General features: G+C 35.6%; 1 protein-coding gene and 1 pseudogene across 1 annotated transcript; both read left to right on the forward strand.

The window, feature by feature from the left end:
- The first annotated feature begins 5,993 nt into the window (after nt 1-5,993).
- Nucleotides 5,994-23,488, forward strand: LOC105311507 (ankyrin repeat domain-containing protein 26-like). Its single transcript, XM_011387495.2, has 9 exons — nt 5,994-6,051; nt 6,391-6,471; nt 8,354-8,466; nt 9,906-10,035; nt 15,746-16,034; nt 16,580-16,797; nt 18,184-18,412; nt 22,068-22,113; nt 23,242-23,488. Exons 5-9 carry the CDS (start codon nt 15,876-15,878, stop codon nt 23,376-23,378), a joined length of 789 nt encoding a protein of 262 aa, XP_011385797.1. The 5' UTR covers nt 5,994-6,051; nt 6,391-6,471; nt 8,354-8,466; nt 9,906-10,035; nt 15,746-15,875; the 3' UTR covers nt 23,379-23,488.
- On the forward strand, nt 8,829-8,947 carry LOC111735643 (annotated as a pseudogene).
- Nucleotides 23,489-27,314: the final 3,826 nt, after the last annotated feature.

A 27,314-nucleotide genomic window follows, 5' to 3' on the forward strand; every position in this document is an offset into this window, starting at 1 on the left:
TGTCATGGTATATATGACTCTAAATGGAGATTAGCTGTTTATCTGTTTTTATTTTTTCATTTATACTATATAATTATTCAGAAGTGGACTGTGTCATCTTCATGTTGTTACTCTAGTGCTTGCCATACTAACTTAGCACATGGTTGTGGGATAGATGAATGAAGATGGAGAAAACCAAAAACTGACACTCAGCCATGATTGCAATTAATTCAGTGTGCAATCTTGGGAAATTATATTTTAGTAACGCCATATTGTGTATTGTGGTCACATATAAACTTTTTCATTCTTCTTAACACGTATACTTAGTTGTATTTTAGATAAAGAATATAATATTTTTTCTTTCCAGCTGAAGCTGAACTTGAATTCGAATCCTGTAGACTGTCTTCTCTTGTATGATCTATTGATGACTTAAGCCTGTATCAAGATTTAGTTTAGAAAATGTCACAAAAATATGTACAAATTTTGAAGAAAAATTATATGATCTGAAACATAAAGAGTAAAAATTTATTTACTGGGCTGTTTGTATATTGTTTAATTGTTTCCCATTAACCCCATACCATGCAAAAATCTTTATTAAAGAAAACTATTTGTGTATCACATGTGGATAATGCAAATTTATGTGGTACTTTAATTATGTTTTTTAGCATCTAGCTAACTCTATCCAGCAGATTTTGGGAATGAAAATGAGCACTATTCAGTTTTACATGCTCCAACTACCAAATACCAGCTGTTTAAACAACACCCAACAAGCAAGTTGCCATGAATACTTTAGGGGCGTACATGGACAGCTTTTTTGTATTTTCCAATTTTTATCACCACATGTGAAACTAAAGATTTAGACAGACAACATTTTGATATCTGCAGCGACAGCTACCATCAACGTTTGGATGTATTATAATTGTTATAGTACCATAAAATGTATTATATGTAATTTTAAACACTGATTCATAGGTCCATCCTCATGGAAAATAAGATTTGCCTGAGGCTTCTCACCTTTTCTATATATTGATTAATTTTTTGATTTATTTTTTTGAGAACAGTCTTAAGATGAGAGAAAAGTTCGACTTTTAAGACAACTTTTTCTCCCAGAACCACTTGAGAGTAAATAGCTGACACTACGCCATCATCCCTAAATGTTTTATTTCCTATGTGTCAGTACCTTCCCCTTAACTACCATGCCACCTTCACAGTCAGAAAATTAACACTAACACATTTCATCATTTAATCTTCACGTTTTTTCCAAGTCTTTCCCCTTGTCTACAGTATCTTTCACAGCAAAAGACCCTGCTCAAGTCCATGGATTGTACGTAGTTGTCGTGTCCCTTCGTCTCCTTCAGTCTGGGACAGTTTCTCAGTCTTTCCTGACCTTGAAGAGTAAATTCCAGTCACGTAGAACGTCCTTCAAAGTGGGTTTTTCTGACATTTACTTATAAGATACAGATCATGTTTTTAGCAGCAGTGTCACAGAAGTGGGCCTGTGATGTGACCAACAATTTTGATATGTCCCATTATTGGTAATGTTCTTTTTCTTTTTTTGACATTAAAAAAATTTTTTAAGTACTGCTGGTGTACAACATGATATCAGTTTCAGGTGTACCCAGTAGTGGTGATGTTAACCTTGACCACTGAAGGTAGTTTCTGCTGGTTTTCTCTCTGTAATGTGCCCTTTTCCCTGCTTAATTAATTAGTGTTTTACAGGGAAGTACTTTGAGAGCATTTGAATATCTCCGTTCCTCATCAATCTTTTGATTTATTTACTTATTTATAAGTATGGATTCATTGTTTATTTTATCCAATGGATCATAATTTGTTACTATCATTTAAAAAAGTTTATTTTTCTTTTACAAATAGACTGTTTCGGCAATTTCAGACTTCCAGAAAAGTTGCAAGAATGGTACGAGGAATTCTTGGATCTCATTCTCTAAAAGTTAACATTTTACTATATTTTCTTTATGCTTTTGTCCTTCTCTCTTTCTAGATAAATATAGTTTAGGTATATAATACATACATATTATATATGAACCATTTATAAAGTTATAGACGTGATACTTCTTTACTCATAAATGCTTTAGTTTAGTTTTTATTTCCCAAGAAAAAGAAAATCTTACATTACTATAGTATAACTGTCAAAATCAGGAAATGAAAATTGGTTCAGTGTTCATATTTCACCCATGACCCTTCTTTAGATTTTTCTAGTTGTCTCAGGAATATCCCTCATAGGCAAAGAAAATCCGAGGTGATGTGTTGTGCCCAAGTCCTCTTTCTTTAGTCTCCTTTATCTGGACATCTCTAGAGTCTTCTTTATATTTGGTCAGTTATTTTGTAGACTTTCTCTCAGTTGAGGTTTGTATGGTGTTTCTTCATAAGTAGCTTCAGCTTATGCCATTGGGGCAGAAGAGTCACAACAGTGATGCTGAGTTCTTCCCAGTGCAGCAGATCTGGAGGCCCGTGCCTGGTTCCGCTACTGGCACTGTTGAACTTGATCGCGTGGTTAAGGAGTGTCTGCCAGGTTTACCCACACTAAGATTACCCTTTGTATTTCACAGATATCTTGTATGGATATACCTTGAGGCTCTCCATTTTTGGTTACTCCTTAAAAATCGCTACCAATAAAATGAGCATCCATTGATGATTCTTGCTTAAAATAATTATTATGATGGTGGCCAAATGATGATAATCTTATTTTATCATTCCTTTTACATTGATAAATAAATAAAAGCTAATCAACTTAACAAACAAATGAGAGAGAAGGGAAAGCTTATTATTTTCGTGCTTAAATTGCCCCAGATTTGGCCAGTGGTAGCCATCTCAAGCTGACTTCATGTCTTTTTGATGTGTCCGCATTATTCTCTGCACTTCCTTCCTCTCTGGACAAGATGTTCCAAGCTCATCTTGCAGTTTTCTGTCTTATCCTTAGAATCAGCCATTTTTCATGGAAGCCCTGATTCCTTTTGGGGGACAGTGATATTTAGAAACCAAGATCTGGGCACTAGTTTGGTGGGCGTGCATATTGTTATTGGAGTTGTCATTGCTCCGGGGCACCCTCAGGGAACAGTGGGGAGTTGTATGTGCATACATAAATACACGCACAGACGTGCATGCATTCATCTGTAGTTCTGTGTCAGAATCTATTGATAACCATGAATTCTTACAAATTATTGCAATTCCAATTGAATCCCACATGGCTCATTCTAGTTTTTCCTTTTATTATATGTTAACACCCTTTTCTGTCAGTAAGCTGCCTCCATTATCAGTATCTTATTTGTTCAATCTCCTTTTATGTAACCACACTCTGTTGTCCCTGCCCCTTGGGAAAGTTGAGAATTATACACCATTCCTTATAGAAGTCCAGAGACTTTTTTTTCTATTAAACAGTATATTTTAGTGATATCTCCACTACCATGATGAGGTAGATAAAATAAGAGGATAATGTTTAATGTTTAATGTTAGTTGCTGTTTGGCAAAAAAAAGGAAGAAAATATTGAAATGTGCTATTACAATGTTGAACCTTGCAAATGTGATGTTAAATGAAATTAGCTAGTCACAAAAAACTGCATAGTGTGTGATTACATTTATATGAAATATCCTGAATAGGCAAATCTATAAGAGACAGAAAGGAGATTGGTGGTCGCCTGGGGTCGGGGGAGGTGAGAAGCTGGGAGTAACAGCTAAGACATGTGGGGTTTCTTTCTAGGGTGCTGAAAAGTTTCTCTAATTGACTGCAGTGATAGCTGCACAACTCCCTGAATATGTTAAGAGATACTGAATTGAACATTTTAAATGGATGAATTACATGATAGGCGAATTATGTCCCAATAAATTTGTCTTTTGAAATCCAATTGTGGATCTATACAATTTTCTTAATTCTCTATTGTGGGTGTACATACTATAATGATCTGAATATACCCATGCTTTTATAATATTTCCAAAATGAAAAGAAAATGAGGGAAATGCCTACTTCAGCCGGTTTGTATAATGACCTTTCTGTACAAGTTGCCTGAAATCCAGGAAATATGTATAGATTCTATATCCATTTACAAAGTGAAGATAAGAAATAAGATGGAAATTTGTGTTGTTTCCACTTTTTGGCTATTAATAATTCTGTGAACATTAGTTTAGGAATTGCTGTTTAAATATATGTTTTCAACTCTCTGCCATAGGATTTTGTCCTCTGAGTGACTTAGGCTGGTTTCACCATCTCTCAGCCTTTACTCATGCCATCCTTTCTGTCTTTCAGTTTCTATTTCTCTTGCCTAATCCTACATCTACTCAGACCCGGCTCTCAATCTCTCCTTCTCTATGAAGCTTTCTCTGACTGTTCTAACTCTGATTGAGTTCATTCTCTTTGGCACCTGTCATCCAGTCTGTGAAGGACAATTTTGCCTTTAATTTTACGTTATTTTAGTTTTTAAAAGTTATTTAATTTTTTTCATGAGAGATAATCTTGTCTAAGTTTAAACTTGTCTAAGGGGAAATATTATTTGACATGATGGTACCTGTCTTTGTATCAATTGAAAATGTTTTTGCTTAACAGTTGTTAAGATAAAATTCAATACTTTAGACCATACCAATATTTTCTTCTTGGAGACAATGATATAGTTAAGATTTTATTCTAAATATATTTTAAGCAGTTAAATATAAAATTGAATGCACATCATCTAATAGAGAGGTGTTGAATCAAATGCTTTTTCTTTTTTCTTTCATTGTAAAAAAATAAGTTGAAATCAGCCTTCCTTTTTCTGTGTAGCCAGAACTGGGATTTACAGATTTATAGCACATTACCAACTGTGAAGCTCTGAGGATGGCTTTTCTGACAAGCCATGCTGCATCGCCTGAATCTACTCATCAGGGTACTTGCTTACACAGCCCTAAGTAAAAAGCTTCTGGGAATGAATTGATTCTGGAAATTTAATTTAGCGACAGAGTCCATTATTTCCATGTCAGTGGCTTTACCCCACCCCTCATGGTCCTGTAAGTTATGTTTTCAATCTAGGAGGTGCTGTTTGCGTTGTAGTCCCCAGTCATTGCCCATTAAGTAGTACGGAGAGGAAGTAACTTATAAATTGTTATAAGCAGCAAAAAGTTGGTTGGTGGAATTGGTGAAAGTTTTTTGAAATACTTGGGATATATTCTGGGCCTCATGCTTCTTATTTTCTGTCCATGGTATGAAGAATGACTTGAGTGTAACTTGTATAAGAGACCACTTTCATTGGCATAACATCCACCTAAAATATAAAGTTTTATTAGAACAAAATACAGCAACAGTAATGCTAACTGAAAACCCTTAGAGTTTACTATATACCACGTATTTGTCTAAGCACTTTATGTATATTCCCTAATTTAATCTTCCCAACATCCCAGTGAGATAGACACCATTATTATTTCCATTTTACAGATAAAGAAACGGAGACACAGAATACTGAAGTGATTTCCTCAAGGTCACACAGCTAATAACTGGTGGGCTTGGGATGCAAATCCAGGCATTCTGTCTCCCATGTAGATAGTGCCTCTCAAATTATTCCATGAAGTATCTCCTTGTCACTAAAAGCAGCCTGTTAACTTTCATAATCACTGGAATAGCCATGGTCATCCACATATGTGGTTATTTATAGTCAATGTGCTGGGAATACAAAGGCATAAATGTTTATCAAGGTAATTTCCTATTTTTCCCCATTTGACCAATTTATAAATTGCATATTTATCTGATAAAATATAATTTAGAAACAGAATTACATTTTTTAGTACTAGAAGAGAGATTGGTAAACTTTTCTGTAAAGGGCCAGATAGTAGATATTTTAGGCTCTGTGGACCATAAAGTCTCTGTTCTCACAACTCAGCTTTGCTATTGTGTTACATAGTAGCCATAAACAAAACACAGGTGAAAGAGTATGGCTGTGTTCCAATAATATTTTAGTTACAGAAACAGGTAGATTTGTACTAGATTATCAGTCATTAAACGTATTTTTTTTCTTTATTTTAGTTGCAAGAAGCAAGCGATCAACATGCAGAGGCTGTAAGATGTGCTGAGAAGACGAAGGATCACATGCAAAAGTATAATTTAAAGCAGCACAGAAAATGAGTATTTATAAAGTAGACGAGCTGTATAGGATGAGAATTAGAACAGCTGCGATAAGAAATACATCAGTGTTAAGCTGGATAAAGATCGCAGCTTTGAGCTATTTTGAAATGCATGATCTACGTACCTTATCTCTAAATTTCGCACATTTTTTACAAAACACTAGAAAAATGGCACAATTTCCAAATCATCTACTTTTTATATTTTAAGATTTTATATAATTGTACCTTCAGATGTTTGATGTTTGTTGAGATATTATGTGGTTTGTTTTAAATCTATATGTAAAGATAATTATTTTTAAACATACATTTTAGGCTTGAAACTGAAAAATTACAGTCAAAAAACAAGCAAGCAAAATTGAACAGCTTCAAAAAAACCTGTTAGTTACAAGTTCGGTAAGTCGATGTCTTATTTTCTGTCATACTGAAAGGGAATTTTTATTTCTCTTGTAGCAGTATATAAGAATATTTTGGACAATATGAGAAGTCTCATCGACAAAAGTATTTATTATATTTATATTGATACTACTTGCTAGTAGTCATGTAATTCCCTTTTATAGAGGATGTTGTCTGAATTCATAAAGTTAATGATTTTTGTACTAGGATTTTAATTAAAAACATATTGATAGTCTAGAAGCAATATTTGATATATAACACATTTTTTATCCATTCATTTGTCCAACATTTTGTTTCTTCCAGCTTTAGGCTGTTGTTAATAATGCCACTATAAACGTTGGACTACAAATATCTCTTTGAGTTCATACATTTGAGTAATGATTTGATCTAGATTTCTGAACTCCTCTTATAATCTGCACCCTTCAGTGAGATTTTGAGAATGAATAACGTTTAATGTTGTAATTAGTTCTCTTCATCTAAAATCTATTCTGGCTCATTATGCCAGCATTTTCCAAAAGGAATGTATTTTTCTCTTCAGTGAATTTTATAAAAGAAAAGAGATTTCAATGAAAAAGTAGAAATGACTGTTCAGTCTGGGCCTTACATAGTAACATTGTGCTCCTAGCATTGCAAGTTTAGAAACTAATTATTTTTTCCATTCACTTGAGTTAATCAGCCTTTCAAAGGTTTCATAATCCAATCTAAGAAGAGATTGATGTGAGCTCCAGGACTCCAGTTGACTGATGTATAGAGAACACGGTGTAACTACTAAGCAGTACAGGCCGCCCCTGTCACTCCTGCCCTCCTCTGTGGGAGAGGCGACCTATGATTTAAGATCAGAAGGGTGCATTGTGAGCCCTATGTTGGAGCAGTGTGGTAGATGCACCTACCAACTAGCTTCCTTCTGTCATTGTAGCTGGGTCCATGCCATTTCATTATACAGATATACCTATCAGGGGAAATGCAAGATTGTGTTGATGGCCCTTCTTGTGGCCGAAGAAATATTGAAAAAACTTTTTTCTAGATTTGGTATAAAATAGTCACATTGTGTTAGCATACTTTCATACAAGTAGCATGGAAATATGTTGATAAGGAATCTTCTGTGCCTGCGAGTACCAGGACTTGTCACTTTACAGTTTCCTACAGGAACCTATTAAGGTACCAAAAATTAAAAGTTTGTAAGCATACCCCAAAATGATTGAGTTTATACAAAAATAATAAGGGATTTTCTGTAGATTCCTATAGAAATGAGTTAGAATTGTTAGCTACCATAAGGTCTACCTTATGTGAATCAAAAATTTAACAAGAGATAGCTTTCAACCAATTCAGTCACCTTCAAGCTCTAATATCTCTAGAAGGTTATCATATCATGAATCTGCAGGCCAAATCCTACCTGGGTTAAGGTATTTGATCCACACAATGTTAAGGTGGGGAATCTGGATTGGGAAGAATGTAATGGGAACTTCATGGGAATTTTTCAGAGATTATCTTAGTAAAATGTAATTTAATAAAAACCTGGGATGTTGAACTATTGATAAAAATGTTTCTAGGGCATCTTTAGGAACTAATTGTAAATATAGCCACTCTTTTAAAAAAGTTCTTTATCACTTAGTATTTTACATGTAAAAACCTCTGTTTTTAAAAAAATTTTGGTGATGTAAATTTCAGAAAAAAATGATGACAATGCAAACTCAGAGTAAGCTATTTTAAGAAAAGTCATTGTTTTTGAAATCTGTCCTTACTGGCATCAGGTTTATAAACTACATTTTATAAAGCTGTCTACACATATTACTCATGAACTCATAAGGAATAATAATTTAAAGAAAGAAGAGTACATCTCTAGATTTTTAAAAATAATTGTCTTTAAAAATGATTTTCAAAGTCTGAGGATGAAAAGGAACAACTAAAGAACTATATTGAGTTAAAACAATCTCTGGAATATAGTTTGGATCAAGAAAAGAAGAAAAATGGTGAATTAGAAAAAGAAATTACCGGGTAAGAGTTTAATATTTCAGATTAATTCAACCATTAATTAAGATTTAACTATAATTTTACTTTGTTAAAACCTAATTACAAGTGTATTGTATATCTGTTATTCTTATAATTAAATTATCTTCTTTAAAAATTTCTTTAGAAACAGCATAAACCTTTTTGAATGCCGAAATAGTATACCTACTCTTATGATTCCTAAAACAATGAAGACAGTGCCTTTTGCATATACTGTAATGGCACTTTTCATTGTCTACCTTGAATTTTTATTTCTGTGAGACATCTTTGCTCTCTTTGGTAATCTTTTCTTCTTTCATAGTTTTGTTCTCTTCAATATTCAAAAAGTTTAATGTCTAAAAACCTGTCTGGTCTATGGTCATGCTACCCTGAACAAGCCCGATCCCGTCTGATCTTGGAAGCTAAGCAGGGTCGGGCCTGGTTAGTAGTTGGATGGGAGACCACCTAGGAAGACCAGGTGCTGTAAGCATAAAAAATAAATAAATAAATAAATAAATAAATAAATAAATAAATAAGGGATTATAAGCTGACAAGGTCCTTGCAATCTGTGAGGTCTACCAAGGGTTTCCTTGCCTAAAAAAAATAAAACATAAAAAGAATAAAAACCTATCTGTGTCATGGTCAAACAAGATAAAAAATTATCTTGATTTGGCCCATGGTTTCTTTCTGCTTTTTTCAGTTATAAAATGTATTCTACATACAAACATATAGGTGAGTTCTCAAAGAAGAATAAGATGAGTCTTATGGTTTTAACACGCAAATAAAAAAATAATGGACTCTTCTCAATGTCTGGGAAGCCCCTACATGGCTTTCTGTTTGTTTAACTGCTGAAAAAATAAGTTTGTTTTCTGATTCTCATCAGTGTTTTTCCTCTCATTTAACTATCTTTCTCTAGGTGGTTTTGTATCCCCTTCATTTTTGTTAACATAGCGCTAGCAAAGATCTTTTGGTGAAAAGTCTTGAAGAGACTGTTATACATCATCTTTCTCTGATTTCCTTTCTCCCAAAGACCTGACCTTTCCTTTTGCCTTTTGCTCAGACTTTAGAGTTTTTTTCCCGCTTCTCTATTTTGAATGATCTCTTGTTGATACTTTCTTTTCTTCTTATAGACTGTCCTCAGTAGGTACCAAAATGTATTTTTGTGTTTTTTAAAACTTTCATATAAAATTATGCCTTTCTTCTTCACCTGGGATACTGATCTGTAGCACGTAGTTGATATTTAATAATAGGCTAATATTCTATATTAACATTTATAATAACTTGTTTATAAGAACCATATAATTAACATCTTAACTGTGTTTCATATGTCGTACAATTATTTTTCATATATTTGTTTATTTTATATGATAAATTATAATATCTGTTTAATAACTATTAAATATTTACTCTTAAAGAATTTGACTTACTCATGTTATACTTTTCTGCAGATTTAAGAAACTCTTAAAACTTACAAGAAGAAAGTTAGATGAATATGAAAATGGAGAGCTTCGTTTCCCTGGAGATTTAAAACCCAATCACATTGAAATGGATATTCAGATTAATATGTTAAAACAGAAGGTAATTTTAAATCAGTTTTGGGAACCCAAAATCACTTAATTTGGGGAAATATAAATCACTCAATGCTTTGAGCAGTGTCATATAGATTTTCCTTTTAATTTTATCGAAAATATCAGTGAAAAAGACAGTTTTTTCTGTGTAATTTTTCTGTGAAAAGGGCATACTGTTAACTCTCCTGTGTCTTAAACCCTGGCTCGGGATCTAAAGCCAAGAAGCACTCATTTACATAACCCCAAAGCATGAGCAAATTTTTTTTTTTTTTTCATATCAGCTCTATTGAGATACAGCAAACAAACCATGCAGTTCATTCATTTAAAGTGTACTATTCAGTGACTTTCACTGTATTCAAAGAGTTATACAGTCATCATCATCATCAATCTTAGAACATTTTCATCACCTTAAGAGTAACCCTGTGTCCTTTTGCCTTCCCCGTGTGCCATTTTCTCTTCCCCACTCTTCCTAGCCCTAGGGGCACTACTGGACTCTATGTTCTGGACATTTCATATACTGGACTCTATGTTCTGGGCATCGCACAATATGTGGTCCTTTGTGACTGCTCTCTTTTATTTAGCATAATGTTTTCAAGGTGCATCTCTTTTGTGGCATATATCATCAGTACTTTATTCTGTTTATTGCTGAACAACATTTCATTATATAGAGACCACATTTAAAAAATTTTTTTTCAACATTTGATGGACCTTTGGGTGATATCTGCACTTTCTTGTTAATAATGCTGCTATGAATATTCATGTTCAAGCTTTCATGTAAACATATTTTCTTCTTTTTTTTTAAAAATTTATTATTATTATTTATACCTACCTGGTCTTCCTAGGTGGTCTCCCATCCAAGTACTAACCAGGCCCAACTCTGCTTAGCTTCCGAGATCAGACGGGATGGGGCTTGTTCACAGACCGTTGTGTGAACATATTTTCATTCTCTTGGGAATATACTTTTGAATGAAATTGCTGGATCATATCTTTAACCTTCTGAGAAACTGTCAAACGTTTTTCTGAAGTGACTATACCATTTGACATTTTTTTATATGTCTGTTCTTATTGCCAGTGTCAGATCAAATTTTATAAGTTCTCTTTCCAAGTCATCTTGCATATTACCAGTTGTTTTATGGAATCATAAAAAGTCATATCAGTGTAGTGAAATGACTCCACCTTTGTGGAGATTTTTTGCTTCTTGATAGAGTCTGTGGCCAGCTCATGCCTTGCTGACTTAATGATATGATGAGAAAGCTTACAAAGTAAGCTTATTTCTCTTTTTTCCCCTTTGTTCAAACCTTAAGTCTCAAATCAGGGCCTCCCACTTCACTCTCATTTCCATCAAATGTTGGCAAAAGGATTTGTTGACTTAATCAGCCATTTGCTTCATTGTGTTTCACTCATAATCCACAGACTCCCCCATAGATTTCACTGTCTAGGAAGGAGATTAAATCCGGAATCTCTGTTTTCCTCAAGTCTTTCTAATCCATCATCTTGTAATTCACAAGTAGATCCTCTTTTGACCTGGTTCTTTTGTATATCATTGGTGCCAATCTTGTTCTTGGCATAGATCCTACATTCTCAGAAACCATAGTTCACTATATCTACTTATTTCACTTAAATAGAGATGCATAGCAGTACTTTGTAGCTTAATACATAGTTAATACAGTCTATATTTCATCCAATATAAAGAAAAGAATTTCGAAATACAGCTGTTAAAAATCGAGTTGTGTTTAATCAGTATATCAGACACTAATAATAGATTAATAATTTAAATTTAAAATTTTCAAAGGCAATTGGTATGATATGGAAAAGCATTGTGGTATACCATAAAAGTGAGATGTTTTTACCTTCCCATACAAACAAGGTGGAAGTAAGGTAAAGAAGAAATTGTATTTAAATAGTGCTAAAGGACACTATATTATTTTTACTACTGAGATTAAAAGTGATTCCATAACATTCTCTATTTCTTGACCAAGGAAAAGAAAAAGATTGAGTATTAGATTGATTCATAAATATTCAAGGCTGCCTTTCTCTTTTAGAATTTCAGTTAATCGAAATCAGGTAAAAGGTCTGATTTATGTCTAGTTTTTCAATTACTATACTTTGAATTATGTGTCTTCTTGCCAGTCTTCCTTATCCCTTAAATTGAAAATTCTAAGTTTCATACCTGCCTAGTTATAATTGAGGTAACCCTAGAAAAACTTTTTATGTCTTTCCTCTAGTTTTCTGATTTTTCTCATTAGCATTGTCAAAAATTTAATATCAACATTTATTAGATCTCAACTTAAAAGAGACTACAGGCATAACTCAATGATGCTGCGAGTTTGGTTTCAGACCAGTGCAATAAAGCGTGGATCACAATATGGCAAGTCACGAGAAGTTTTTGTTGCCCAGTGCATATACAAGTTATGTGTATGCTATACGGTAGTCTATTAAATGTGCAATAGCATTGTGTCTAAAAAAACAATGTCCATACCTTAACTATAAAATATTTTATTGCTAAAAAATGCTAACCATCATTTGAATCTGTTGGAAAAATGGCACCAATGACACTTGCTGGATTCACGGTTGCCACAAACCTTCAGTTTGTAAAAACAATGCAATATCTGAGAAGCACAGTAAAGCTAAGTTCAATAAAACAGGGTGTGTCAGTAATTTCCACAGGGTAAGTTACATTTCTTATTATCTCTTTTTTAATCCAGAAAAGGTTTTTTGTTGTACCCTAACAAACTCCCCAAAGTTTAGTGGCTTAATAAATAAACAACATTTACTTTGTTCACAAATCGTCACTTAGGTAAAGTGCGACCAGGACAGCTTGTCTCTGTTCCCATCATCTTCATTTGGGGCGACTCTCCAGCTGGTGCCTGGAATCATTTGAGGGTTTGCTCACCAACATGTCTGGTGGTTGATGCTGACGGTTGGAACTTTGGGGAAGACAGCCGGAACACCCACGCTGGAACACCTGGGCTCTCATTTGGCCCAATGTTCCTCACTACACGGGGGCTGGGTGCCAAGGTTAAGCAGCCTGAGATACAGAGCCAGACAGAAGCTGTGTTTCTTTTTCTGAACTGGCCTCAGAATTCACACAGCATCACTTTCGCCGTATTGTGTTCGTTGAGAGCAAGTCACTAAGGATGACCCATATTCTACTTTGTGTATGGAATGAATATTATAAAACATATGGACACATTAAAAACAAGCTTAATCTACCCACTGGCCACAATTGTTTAAATTCCACATAAAAACAACATTGATCCTACCTAATACCCCTATATGTCTCAATTATTGTGGCATCAGGCTCAGGCTCAATTCTAAGAATTTACTATCTTAATCAGGTGTAGGTGGGGCTGGGGTGCCTGGGTGTGGTTGCTGGAGTAAAGCTCCTTGAGGACAATTCCTTTCAGTATGAAGACTTGAGAAGCAAAGAGACAAGTTATCTGCCACCCACGCACCCAACATTCTGCTAAACGGCTAAAGAATCCCCTTAGGAAATGGGAACGGGAGGTACACGCATCCATAGCAATTCTGAAATGCAGCCTGGTGCGCGCTGCCAGTGCTTTGATGAAGACCTAGTCCTAACCATGGCCCTTTGCTGTACCCTCCGAGCACTTTATTCTGCTCTTTTCATAAGAAATGACCTGTGCTTGGTTTTCTTTTCTCAGCCTGCTTCCTCCCTGTAGAACATCTAAAACCCACAGTCCTCTTTTTATTTTGTATTGTCTTGGTCTCCTTGAGTCCAAGTAGGTTTTTTTGCTACTAGAAGTCTAAAATTTTGAATTGTTTGTGAATTTTACTGGGATTCATTCCACTAGAAAAGCCACCCTCACAAATTGTTTTGAGTTAAGCTCTTCACCTCGGGCTTCCTGTAGCTGTTGAGGACAGTGCTTTTGAAATTTTAGAGTCTTAAGATCCTGAAAGGAATGTGAAGCACCTTCTTATCTCTTTCCCAGTTTTTAACAGAGGGTTTTATAGTCTTGTCTCCATAATTAGACCACGTCCTCCTGGAAGCATTCTGGATTTGATCTTAGCCGAGAAGCCATTTCTTTATTTCAGCATGACTTGAAAATTGGACATGTGAGAGAGGCTGTAAGAGGGAAACAGATATTTAAACCCAGTGAGTCTTGGTTTCTTTATAGGTCATAGTTTTTTTTTTTTTTTAAGCGTATCTTTCTCATTGGTTTTACTTTCAGATGCTTCATAGCAAGGGTCCCCACTCATCCAGGTTTTGGTGTCATTTTCTTCCTATGCTTAGAAGCCCTTGTTGTTAGGCTCTTCAGGGGCCATCAGACTTCCACCGACCATCTCTAGAGTCCTTTTTGGTTTGCATTCTCACACTTCTTTACATCTTTTGAGGTTCTGCTTACTTCCTTGTCCAGAGGCATTCCTAGATGTGTTAGTTTTTTTGTTAGAGGCAACACACCATTTTTAATATCAGTATCTGTGCCAGGTTTTTATGGCTCCTCAAAGAACCACCTCAAAACCTAGTGACTCAAAACAGCATTTATTTTCTTCACAAACCTGTAGTTAGGCGAGGCTCAGTGAGTCCAGCTCATTTCTTTCCCACTTGACATCAGCTGGGATGACTTGAAGCTGGGACCCTAGAATCATCTAAATCATCTAAAGTCTTGTCATGCACGTGTTTGGTAGCTGAAGCTGGCTTCTGTCCGGGACATTAGCTGAGGCCGTCTCAGTCGGAACATCTATAGGAAGACGGACTGTGTGCCTGGGCTTCTTTATTCTTCACAACATGCTGCCTGGATTCTCAGGGGGAGGGTCCCTAGAGAGAGAAAGGCAGATGGAGACTGTATCACATTTTCTAACCCAAACATAGAAGTCAGACAGCGGATCTGCCATATTCTATTACTAGAAACCAGTTAGTTACTAAGGTCAGCAAGTATTTAACGGGAATGTCAAAGAATTCTTTAGAAGAAGTGTCAAAGAACGTGTAGACATGTTTTAAAAACATGAAATCCATTCACTTTTTCTTTCAAAATCATCATTGAATCTAAAGGAAATTAGTTCTTCCCAACTCAGTATCACTGAAATTCCAACAAGTTTTGTTGTTGATACTGTCTTTGCTGTTTAGCATGGTCTCTTGTTTTGTGGAAAGTAACAAAGGATTACAAGATAGCACTGTTGAATTAAGGCTCTCCCCCCACCCCCTCATCCCCTCACCCCCGCAAAATGTGGGGGTCATCTCACTAAATTTTTACACTAGGAGATGCGATTTCTCTTTAACCCTGGGAATCATTTTTTCTTGCCATGCAATTCAAATTAGTATAAAATATTTGTAGTTCAGTAAAAGGCTTATGGCAGTAGAGTCCGTAAGATTCATTAATTAGAGTCTTATTTTCAAAGGCATTTATTGACTGAGGCCAAATAACTCAATATGATATCCGTAAAACTTAAAATTGATGGAGTGTTTAGATGGGGGAAGAGGTGAGAGACTAAGAGGTGACTTATAGTAATTTTGTGCAGGAAAGACACAAAACAGCCATGCAAGAAATAATATAAAATCAAGTGGAGATGTTGCATTGCAAAAGTGATGACAGTAAAGAAATTATTTTTGTTCTTGATTCTGATTAATTCAAGGTTCCACATTCTGACTCCACTACAGTACAGATCACATTTTATTGCAACTGAATTTATTTCAAAAGTTGATACTAATTTTGAGTCTACTCCTTTCATAACCAAACTCTATTAACTTATTTATGCAGACTGACGATCTTACAGCAAAACTGGAAACTTCATCTTTAAAATGTCTACGTCTGGATGAAGAAAATCAGTTTCTTCGACAGGAATTATTATCTATGAAAGGAATACAAAAGAAATGTGAAATACAAGAGAATGAAAAAAAAGTTGAAACAAGAATTAGTAAATCTCAAAAGTCACATAGAAATGAATATGGTAGAATACAGTGAAGTAGAACAGTATAAATGGGAGATTGAAGAAAGAGCAAGACAGGAAATAGTTGAAAAATTAAAAGAAGTGAATCTATTTTTACAGGTAATTTATTGTGCTTTAATGTGCTTTAATTTATTTAACTGCAAATAACATTTTTTATGTGTACATAGTATGTGTTTCCCGACTTTATGGCAATTTATTTTGTAGATGTCTAAAAGGAAGATGGCATTTGTTTCTTCCTTTAAATATTTCAATTTCCATCATTATTATCAGAATGAGTCTTCCTAGAGAATCATTTTATTTTTAAGACCCCTTGATATAAAACAATACTATTAGGAAGAAAAGAAAAAATCGTAGTTTAAAAATTACACTATATTCTTGGGTTATTGTTATATTGTTCAGTTTCTAAAATTTTTAAAATATTCTGTTATATGAATTGTCCAATGGCATGAGTCATTGAAGAATGACTAATAGAAGAATGATTCAACTTTATTTTCATAATTCAGATTTAATTCAGTTGACATTGTTGATAAATATTTAAACTTCAACTTTTTTCACATTTAAATTTACCCTCTGAATCATTGACTCAAATTTAAAAGTAACAAAAATCCTATAACTGTATAATGTATTTTTTTATTTGCTTTTAGGCACAAGCAGCATCTCAAGAAAACTTAGATCAATTAAGAGAGAATAATAATGCTTCAATAAGAAGTCAAATGGAACTTAGAATTAAAGATCTGGAATCTGAACTCTCCAAAATGAAAACTTCTCAAGAAGAGTCTAATAAAATAGAACTGGAAAAATATAAGCGACTCTACCTAGAAGAATTAAAAATTAGAAAGTCATTGGCAAATAAACTAAACAAGTAAGTCAAAACATAGAATCAGAAAAAATAAATTTAGCGTATTGCCTCTAAAGCGTCATTTTTATCAAGGCAGGTTCACGAGATTAGTAGGAAGTGAAAGTTAAGTATAATTTTGGGAATAGATTTTAGTAAAAGAACTTATCTTTACAGTGTTAGTCTAGGGCAGTTTGATGTGACTGTATTTTTTCACCTTATGTTTTCTTATAGTTAACTGATCTACTAGTCTGTAAGCTGTTTTTGAAGCTTTATAATTTAGACAGCGATATTATTATTATAAACTTTTCTGTCAGAGTTTCACTAAATAGAAATATTATGAGTTTGACCATTTTTTTTGGAAGATAATAACTTAAACCCAAAAGGTTAAGTACTCTGCACTTTCTGGCTCTTGGTAAATGTACTTTTGGATTGTGATCTTTGTTACTGACACTAGAGGGTGCTTTGAGACAAACTATCCTTTATAGATTTTCTATAGGACCTAAAGGCATACATGTTTAATATGGAAAGGTTAACATAGGAGTGAAGGGCCCTCTAACTGACAAATTGGCTAAAAATAATGAGGTGGTCTGCCTGAGGGGGTGTGTGGAGGACAGAAAGGGCAGATCCCACCACAATTCTTCGGGAGCGATGGTATAAGGTAATTGTCTCTGGAGCTGTTTTGGTTCATTTTGATCACCAGCTAGGCTATCTGGTCTCCCCTAGAGGTTGCTGCTCTAAATCATGTCCAGTGCCAAAAGGTTAATTTCTCCAAGGTAATGAATGTATGGTACAAGGGTGAGGAAAGCAAGTGCTTGGAAATATCTTTGAGAGATTTTTTAAAAATCTCTAAACTGGTTTACTAAATATGCCTAATGGCCCCCTCAGGAATCTCATAAGTACAGCCATTCCTGAAGGCACCAAGTATCACCTGGTAAGCCGTCTACATCAGTGGTCCCCAGCCTGTGTGACACCAGAGACTGGTGCTGCAATGGGAATCTAATGCCTGATGATCTGGGGTGGAGCTGAGGCAGTGATGCTAACACTGGGGAGCGGCTGCAAATACAGATGAAGCTTTGCTCACTGGCCCGCTGCTCATCTCCTGCTGTACTGTACTGGCCTGTACTGGCACCAGTTCACAGCCAGGGGTTGGGGACCTCTGGTCTACATCACTGAGAGCCATTTCTCTCCCCTCCCTACTTTGAACTGATAGTGAAGAATCCCCCTAGAAACATAGGTACTTCTCTAGAACAGTCATAAACCTATGTTTGTATATACTAGGTCTGCTCTGATACATTTTCAGTGCTAAAAAGCTGTTTAATGGGAAATTCCATTTACTATGATGGCAACTTAAAAAAATGTCATTCAGGGAAAAGTTAAATACTGAGCATGTGTTTTTTACAATCTTCACAGGACTAATGAAAGGCTAGCAGAGATCAGCACCAAACTTCTCGTGAAGAAACAACAGAACAAATCTCTACTTAGCAGTCTTATTACGAAGCCAGTCCTGGAGCCACATGGTGTTGGAAGTCTCAATCATGGTCTCATAAGCCATAGCAATCTTGCTCCAAGAGAAAACTTGGTGACTCCTGTCTCAACCCCACGGACTTCAAATAACAGCCTGGAGACTTACTTGACCAAGGTTGCTTATATTATCTTCTTTCCCTTGGGTTTCAGATTTCTTATATAATTCTTGTTGTTAATTTGGTGAAATTTTGAGTGTTTCATTGACAAATGCACACTAAATAAAAGTCATAATTATGTGTGCTCATAAAGAAAGGAGACAGAAATTCTGCAGTCTTTCCGAATTCCCTGGATCTCTCATGTCTAAGAGGTACCTACCATTAACTTTAATCAGTAAATGTATCTAATCAGACACACTATCAATTTCTTGAAAAGCTGCCTTTAAATATGGTTTTAAAATTAAATCATATTGCCTAGTAAAATAGTGGTATACTTTGAAGTGATTTGGCTTATTTTCTAATTGATTTTAGTTTGGCGATGATTCATAATTTTAAAATTTTGCCGCACCCGAGTTATTTCACTCCTAAGCATTAGTGAATGATTGACATCCAAATCCTTAACCATATATGAATGTTTATTATTTAAATGAAACTGAGATCAATCCTTTTTATGAATTAGGTAAACTCGTAACACTAAAAAGTAATTTTTATTTTTAAGTTAAAATTTTTGTCATCTTACTTGAGAGTACGTCCTTAATTACTATTTTACTTTTAGCATTTTTATTTAAATTTTTGTAAAAAGTCTTTCTGAGCAATTGTTCATTTTCTAAATAGTAAAATGAAGCAAATATTTGAATTTTTAAAATGAAGTTCACTTCCTTTTTATATTCTGCTGTCGCTTGAATGATTGACGACTAAGATGACAATGACAGGGAGTCTTTAGACAGCAATTAGTTTTCACTGGGAGTCATTGTTATTAAAATAGCCATTCTTCATCTCCTCTTAGTGAGTTCTTCAGCTCCAGAGTCTCTGTTTGGTTCTTTTCTATAATTTTCAACTCTTTGGTAAAGTCCTCCTTCTGTTCATTAATTTTATTCCTGAGCTCGGTGAACAACCGTTTTGCGTTTTCTTGTACCTCGTTTGTTTCTTCATGACTGCTGTTTTGGATTCTCAATCACTGAGATCACAGTCTTCCGCAACTTTGAGTTTGGTTTCTGAACTGTCACCTTCTTTCTGTGGTACCATGTTACCTTGTTGACGCTGCTTGCTGGTGCATTCGAAGTGGTGAACACTTTTCTTATTTAGCAACATCTGATTTGAAGAGTTCAGCAGGTTGATAAAGAGAGCTCTTTCTTTTGTTTTCCAGCAGATGGTGCTATAGGCCAGTTTGTGTTTTCTCTCACCTGTGCTACTTGAACCTCCTGGGTCCGATGTGGGGGCTTAGCTGTGGGCTTGGGATTCCTGGCCTGGGCGACCAGGATGGTGGGTGTCACCACTGTATCCAGGTCCCCGGGGTCTCGGGGCACAACCACGCACGTGGTGGTGGGAGATGTGGCTGGCTGAGGGGAGCTTGTTCCTGAGCCTTCTGAGCTGCTCCCTGGTTCCCTGTGGCCACTGGCAGAGCTGTGCTCTGGCCTGGAGCCTGGGGATTTGTCTCTGCTGCTGCTGCTGGTTTCCCTGGTGGTGCGAGTGCTGCTGCAGCTGGGGAGGGCCCCCAGTTCTTGGGGAGGCGGGGGATGCTGCTGCTGCCCCTTTGACTCACTGCTGGGCTGTGTTGTGGGGGCGGTACCCCGACCCCTCCACCAATACGGCCTTTGCTGAGGCTGCAGGCTCAGCCTTGTCTGCCTGGAACTGCAGTTATGGGCCTGTCCCTGTCCTTCCCCATCCTGCCCCCTACACATTCCAATATGCATACCTTCCCACGTACTGATGTGTGGATCTTTCAGGTGTCCTAGTGTGCTGAGCACGGGAACCTTTGTTGGATTATAGATGTCTGACTAGTCGCAGATCTAAGGGGAGGTGCAAAGGGGTTGTCTCACTTGCCTTAGTCCTGACATCACTTTCTAAAATATCCATTTCAATTAATGCACATTGATTTATGGTTTAGATGGTGTCCCTAAGGTCTTCCTAATACAGAGAAAAATAGCATAGGCCTGTATCAAAAGACGCAGCAAACTTGTTTTTTCATTTGGCTTCATAATAATCGCAGGAGAGCTACATAAGGATTTTTTGACAGCCTTTCGGTCAAATAGGGTCTAAGTGCTTCAAAGTGGTGATACCGGACTACTGGGTACAAAACAAAAATAAATGTCAGATACTTCTGTAAATGGTTAAGCATTATACATACTTAGAATGTTCTTATTAGTTCTTACCAGGAAAGTCATATAACGTGGATGGTTCTTTTGTTGATTGAATTTGGTAAATCAAGTTTTACTTGGAGGAAAATAAAAGGCTTTTTAAGCAAGAATTTGTTTGGCAGGAAAGAGGTGTTTATGATTTAGTCTTTCTAGATGAATTGAAAAATAGTTTATTTTAACTTCATGTTGTAGTTCCAAGGGATGCGTAGTTCCCTTGTGGGGCACTGGTTGCCGAGTCGTGCCCGGCTGAATCAGAGAGAGAAAAGAGCAGCACTCTGTCCAGAAGCAGAGACAGGTCTCCAGCATCACTACAGAACACCTGGAAAGTCCCCTTCCACAGTGGTGATGATGTGAGCTTGGACAGAAATATGGTAGATGGTAAAGAGGAATCCGTTTTGTGTTTTAAAGTTTGCTATAGATACCCCACAACGTGGATGGTTCTTTTGTTGATTGAATTTGGTAAATCAAGTTTTACTTGGAGGAAAATAAAAGGCTTTTTAAGCAAGAATTTCTTCAAGATCATCTTCTTTGGTTGAACTAAAGATTTTCTCCTTCAAGTTTCCTGTCTTATGGCTGAAACAACGTGTGCTTTATAAACTAAGTGTATTGACTGCTGCTAATAGGAGTTTTCATATTAATTTCTGTTTATTTTTATTCATGACTTTAAAGCTTACAGTGTAGTTAGAAAGCTATTATTTTGTGTCTCATGCCTAAACGTTAGTGAACTACATGACAAAGTTTTATATATGCATTTTATAAGAGTTATACTTAAAAATTATCCTATTTTTTCTGAATATGAGGAAGTAGCTGGCATAGAACTCTAGGCTCAGTAGAAAGACTTAGTGCCCCTTCCTGGCCAGCTAATTGGTGTTGCGACCTCAAGCAATTCGTAACACAGACAGCAAAATAGTTTTGCTTTTGGTTTCGCCAGAAGATTTTTCATATAGCATGGCAGTACCACTTTCATCATTTTATGTATTTAAGGTTAGTAGCCCAGAACATACCTTAAGATTTTAACTTTTAAAAGTGCAAAAATGGAAAGTTCATTGTAAGGGAAAATCCACTAAAATAAAGAAAAACTATTTAAACCTTCATAAAGGGCAAGTTTTCTAACAATTGCAAATTAATGCATTTGGTGTGAAATATGATTTGACTTGTTTAAACTTCTTTGTACTAATCAGATCAAACATCACAGTTCTAAAATTGTTTATTTAATAGACCAATATCAATTGTACTTTTTATCAAATTAATCTAAATAGCATTGCATATGTATTTTCTCTATATCTAACATTAAAATAGTAGGAATTTATTTTATTTTAGGTATGTGATTATTTTTGTATGTATCTATGAAGTCCCCAAGTTAGGTCTAGTCTCTAGAAGTATTATTTAAAGACCACATTTCATACACTGTATGTCATTCCTACAATAATGTCTCTGTTTAACTTAAATACTATAAATAATATTTGACTTATTTCAGGTGCAGCAGGAGTTGGAAAAGAATATAACTAGAGAACTAAAAGAAGGTATGTTGCCAAAATTTATTAATTAAATGTAGATATTATTGACTTTTGTAATAACCCGTAAATAGTAAATGACATCCCTTTCCATGTTTGCATAAAAGATACTACATTAAATATTTACTTATATGTAGCGAATGAAAATACAAAAGCAAAAACATTCATAATGAATAATACACTTATTCCTCGTTTATTGATCACGTTCCACAGCTTGTTAAAAATCTCAGAGGTCCACATATCTCTCTTTATTTCCGGCTCCCCGCTTCCTTTCCTCCGCCATCCGTATGGAACTGTCAGCCTGCACACTGAAACTATTGTCAGAAACTGGGCTTCATCGACTCCTCGTGTTCTTGCTAGTGATATAACACCCATTAACCAGGCCCATCTAGTAATACCTAGCCAAGCCATTACAGTTCCACCTGCTGGGTGACATTTCCATCTCTAGTCATTGACTTTGTCCTTGGTCTACCTTTTGCCCTGAGGAGAGAAACTCCTAATTCCTTTGCAGGAATAAAAACACCCAGATCAATTTAGTTCTTGCCAAATAATTCAGCCTTCTTTCTTGCTTCTTATTCTGTTCTGCCCCTTTGCTCTAGCGTCTAGACAAATTGGACTACTTCTAATTCCACGAGTGTTTTTCCTCATTTCTTGTCTTTGCATCTCACCTTCCCTTTATCTGGCATAATTATTCCTTGTCCTTCAAGTATCAACTTACGTATCACCTCCACCAAAAAGCCGAGAACATAGACACAAAACAGGGATGTTCCTGCTATGTGTCCTGTTTTAGATTTGTCATAGTATATGTGCCTCTGAAAGGAAATTGCCAAAATCTGTTTGTTTCAGATTATAGTATATGATTGTTGAGTGGTGGACTGTCTCGTCTTCGTCTTGTAACTCCAGTGCTTGTCGTACTGCCTTAGCACGTGGTTGTTGAATAAATGAATGAAGAATGAGAACATCAGCTCTGACACTTAGCCACAAGAGCAATTAATTCAGTGTGCAACCATGAGCAAATTATATTTAATAGTAACCTCTTATTGCGTACTTTAGTCATACACAGATTTTTTTCATTCTTAACATTCATACTTAGTTGTATTTTAGATAAAGAATATAATTCTTTCTTTTTCATTCCAGCTGCTGCTGAATTTGAATCTGAATCTTACAGACTTTCTCCTCTACGTTCTATTGATGAGTCAAGTCTATATCAAGATCTAGTTTTGAAAACATCACAAGAATATGTACAGATTTTGAAGAAAAATTATATGATCTAAAAGATAAATAGTAAAAATTTATTTACTGGACTGCTTACATAACATTTTGATTGTTTCTCATTAACCATATGATATGTGAAAATCTTTAGTAAAAAAAATAATTTTGTATCATATGTGGAAGATGCAAATTTATATATAATATTTTTAAATCATGTTTTTTAGCATCTAGCCAACTCTAGCAGATTTTGTGAATGAAAACAAGCACTATTCAGTTTTACATACTCAGACTACCCAAATACCAGCTGTTTAAACAACACCCCAGGACATGGTTCATGGTGTAGCGGTTAGCATGTCTGCTTTACACGCAGAAGAAGGTCCTGGGTTCCTGCCCCAGTGCGGCCATGGTCCATGGTCTACGGCCATGCCACCCTGAACAAGCCCAGTGTCGGATCTCAGAAGCTAAGCAGGGTCAGGCCTGGTTAGTAGTTGGATGGGAGACCACCTAGGATGACCAAGTGCTGTAGGCATTAATAATAAGTAAAATAAGTAAAGTAAAATAAAATAAAAATAAAATAAAATAATAAAATATAAAAAAATAAAATAAAAAAATAAACAACACCCCAACAACCAAGTTGTCATGATGCTTTAGGAGTGAGTGTACATTGACAGCTTTTTTGTATTTTCATCACTATCTGTGAAACTAAAGATTTAGACAGACAGCATTTTGATATCTGCGGCGATGGTTACCATCAATGTTTGGATGTCTTACAATTGTTCTAGTGCCATAAAATGTATTATATGTCATTTTAAGCACTAATTCATAGATTCATCCTCATGGAAGATGACTGAGGTTTTTCACCTTTTCTATTTATTGATTGATTGATTATTTTTTGGTAACAGTATTAAAATTAGAGAAAAGTTCCAAGTTTTAGTACAGAACTTATTTCCCCAGAACCATCTGAGAGTAAATTGCTGACATTATGGCATCATCCCTGATTTCCTTAGTGTTTATTTCCTACAAGTCAGCCCATTCCACTTAACTACCATGCCACCTTCACAGTCAGAAAATTAACACTAATGCATTTTATCATTTAATCTTCACATTTTTTCCAAGTCTTCCCCTTGTCTACAGTATCTTTCACAGCAAAAGACCCTGCTCAAGTCCATGGATTGTACGTAGTTGTCATATCCCTTCGTCTCCTTCAGTCTGAGACAGTTTCTCAGTCTTTCCTGACCTTGAACCTTTTGAAGAGTAAATTCTAGTCATGTAGAATGTCCTTCAAAGTAGGTTTTTCTGACTTTTGCTTATAAGATACAGATCATATGTTTTTAGCAGCAGTGTCACAGAAGTGGTCCTGTGATGTGACCTACAATTTTGATAGGTCCCAATATTGGCAATATTTTTTTTCTTTTTTTAACATTTAAAAAATCGTTAAATTACCAGTGGCGTACAACATTATGTACGTTTCAAGTGTACCTAGTAGTGGTGATGTTGACCTTGACCACTGAAGGTAGCTTCTGCTGGTTTCTCTCTGAAATGTTCCCTTTTCACTGCATAATTAATTAGTGTTTTACGGAGAAGTACTTTGAGAACATTTAAATATCTCTATCCTCATTAATCTTTTGATTTATTTACTCATTTCTAAGTATGGATTCATGGTTTATTTTACCCAATGGATCATAATTTGTTAATATCATTTTAAAAAATTTATTTTTCTTTTAGAAATAGACTGTATCGACAATTTCAGACTTATAGAAAAGTTGCAAGAATAGTATGAAGAATTCCTGGATCCCATTCCTCAAAAGTTAGCATTTTACTATAATTGCTTTATGTTTTTGCTCTTTTCTCATTTTAGAAAAATATAAATATAGGTATATAATATACGCATATTATATATGAACCGTTTGTAAGTTATAGACATGATACCTCTTTACTTATAGATGCTTTCATTTTGTATGTATTTCCCAAGAAAAAAGAAAATCTTACATTATTATAATATAATTGTCAAAGTCAGGAAATGAAAATTGGTTCGGTATTCATATTTCATCCATGAACCTTCTTCAGATTTTTCCAGTTGTCTCAATAACATCCTTCATAGGCAAAGAAAATCCAAGGTGATGTGCTGTGTCCAAGGTTCTGTTTCTTTAGTCTCCTTTATCTGGGACATTACTTGAGTCTTCTTTATATTTGGAAGAGTATAGGCCAGTTATTTTGTAGACTTTCTCTCAGTTGAGGTTTGTATGGTGTTTCCTCATAAGTAGCTTCAGCTTATGCCATTGGGGCAGAAGAGTCACAACAGTGATGCTGAGTTCTTCCCAGTACAGCAGATCTGGAGGCCCGTGCCTGGTTCCGTTACTGGCACTGTTGAGCTTGATCGCGTGGTTAAGGAGTGTCTGCCAGGTTTACCCACACTAAGATTACCCTTTGTATTTCACAGATATCTTGTACGGATATACCTTGAGGCTCTCCATTTTTGGTTACTCCTTAAAAATTGCACCCAATAGAATGAGCATCCATTGATGATTCTTGCTTGAATCAACCATTAAAATGATGTCAAATGATGATAATCTTATTTTATCATTTCTTCTACATTGATAAATAAATAAAAGCAAGCCAATCTAAAAAACAAATGAGGGAGAAGGGGAAGCTTATTATTTTCATGCTTAAATTGCCCCAGATTTGGCCAGTGGTAGCCATCTCAAGCTGACTTCATGTCTTTTTGATGTGTCCGCATTATTCTCTGTGCACTTCCTTCCTCTCTGGACAAGATGTTCCAAGCTCATCTTGCAGTTTTCTGTCTTATCCTTAGAATCAGCCATTTTTCATGGAAGCCCTGATTCCTTTTGGGGGACAGTGATATTTAGAAACCAAGATCTGGGCACTAGTTTGGTGGGCGTGCATATTGTTATTGGAGTTGTCATTGCTCCGGGGCACCTCAGGGAACATCGGGGAGTTGTATGTGCATACATAAATACACGTACAGACGTGCACGCATTCATCTGTAGTTCTGTGTCAGAATCTATTAATAACCATGAATTCTTACCAAATATTGCAGTTGAATCCCACATAGCTCATTCGAGTTTTTCCATTTCAGTATTTATTAACACCCTTTTCTGATAGTAAGTTACCTCCATCATCACTATCTTCACTTGTTTGTTCAATCTTCTTATATAACTAGGCTCTTTTGTCCCTGCCCCTTCGCACATGTCTTCCTCACTGCCACTTTGATTCCCACACCTCCCGCTGGGTTGCCACTGCTGTCCCTCCCAGTGTGTGTCCTCCCCACCCCATCCTTCTCAGATACCCTGTGCCCAGGCACCTCTTCTGCAGATGATTTACCCCCATTGGGCTCTGAAAACCCACACCGGGCTGTCCTGCTGTCCCTGTGTGGATGTCTCCTGACCTTGTTCAGTTTCTTATACGTCATCCCCTGTCACTCACCTTTCAGGATGCTCTGACTTGAGTTCAGACGCTGTGCAGCGTGACCCTCCCACACTTTCTCCCTCTTTCCATCCAGGCTCCAACACCTCCCTCTGGGCCACCACAGCTCCCTGTTTTTGTCCCCATGCTTTTGAACTGAAATGTTTGGGAAGAGAAAGATAAAAGGTGGAGAGAACTCTATATACCTTTTATAATAAACTTGTCAACCTCTACAGATATACAGCAAGGATTTTGACTGGAATTGCATTGAATTTATAAAGAAAAGGGACAAAAGGCATTTACAATATTGAGTTTTCCAAACTATTAATATTTTCATAGTCTGTCTGAATAACTCTCAATGTTGAAAATATTTCCCATACTGATATTGTACCTATTTTTTTTAGATTTAGTCTCAGTTATTTGATACTTTTTATCTTATTATGAATGTTAATTTTAAAATTAATTTCATTTCCTGCTTGTTGCTACCTTATAGAAATAACATCGATATTTTGCATTTTGAGCTTGAATTCGGTATCTTACCTAATAAACCCTCATATTTTTTTCTTACTCTATTG

The sequence above is a fragment of the Pteropus vampyrus genome, unplaced genomic scaffold, assembly GCF_000151845.1.
Source record: "Pteropus vampyrus isolate Shadow unplaced genomic scaffold, Pvam_2.0 Scaffold1000004514, whole genome shotgun sequence".
Lineage (NCBI taxonomy): Eukaryota > Metazoa > Chordata > Mammalia > Chiroptera > Pteropodidae > Pteropus > Pteropus vampyrus.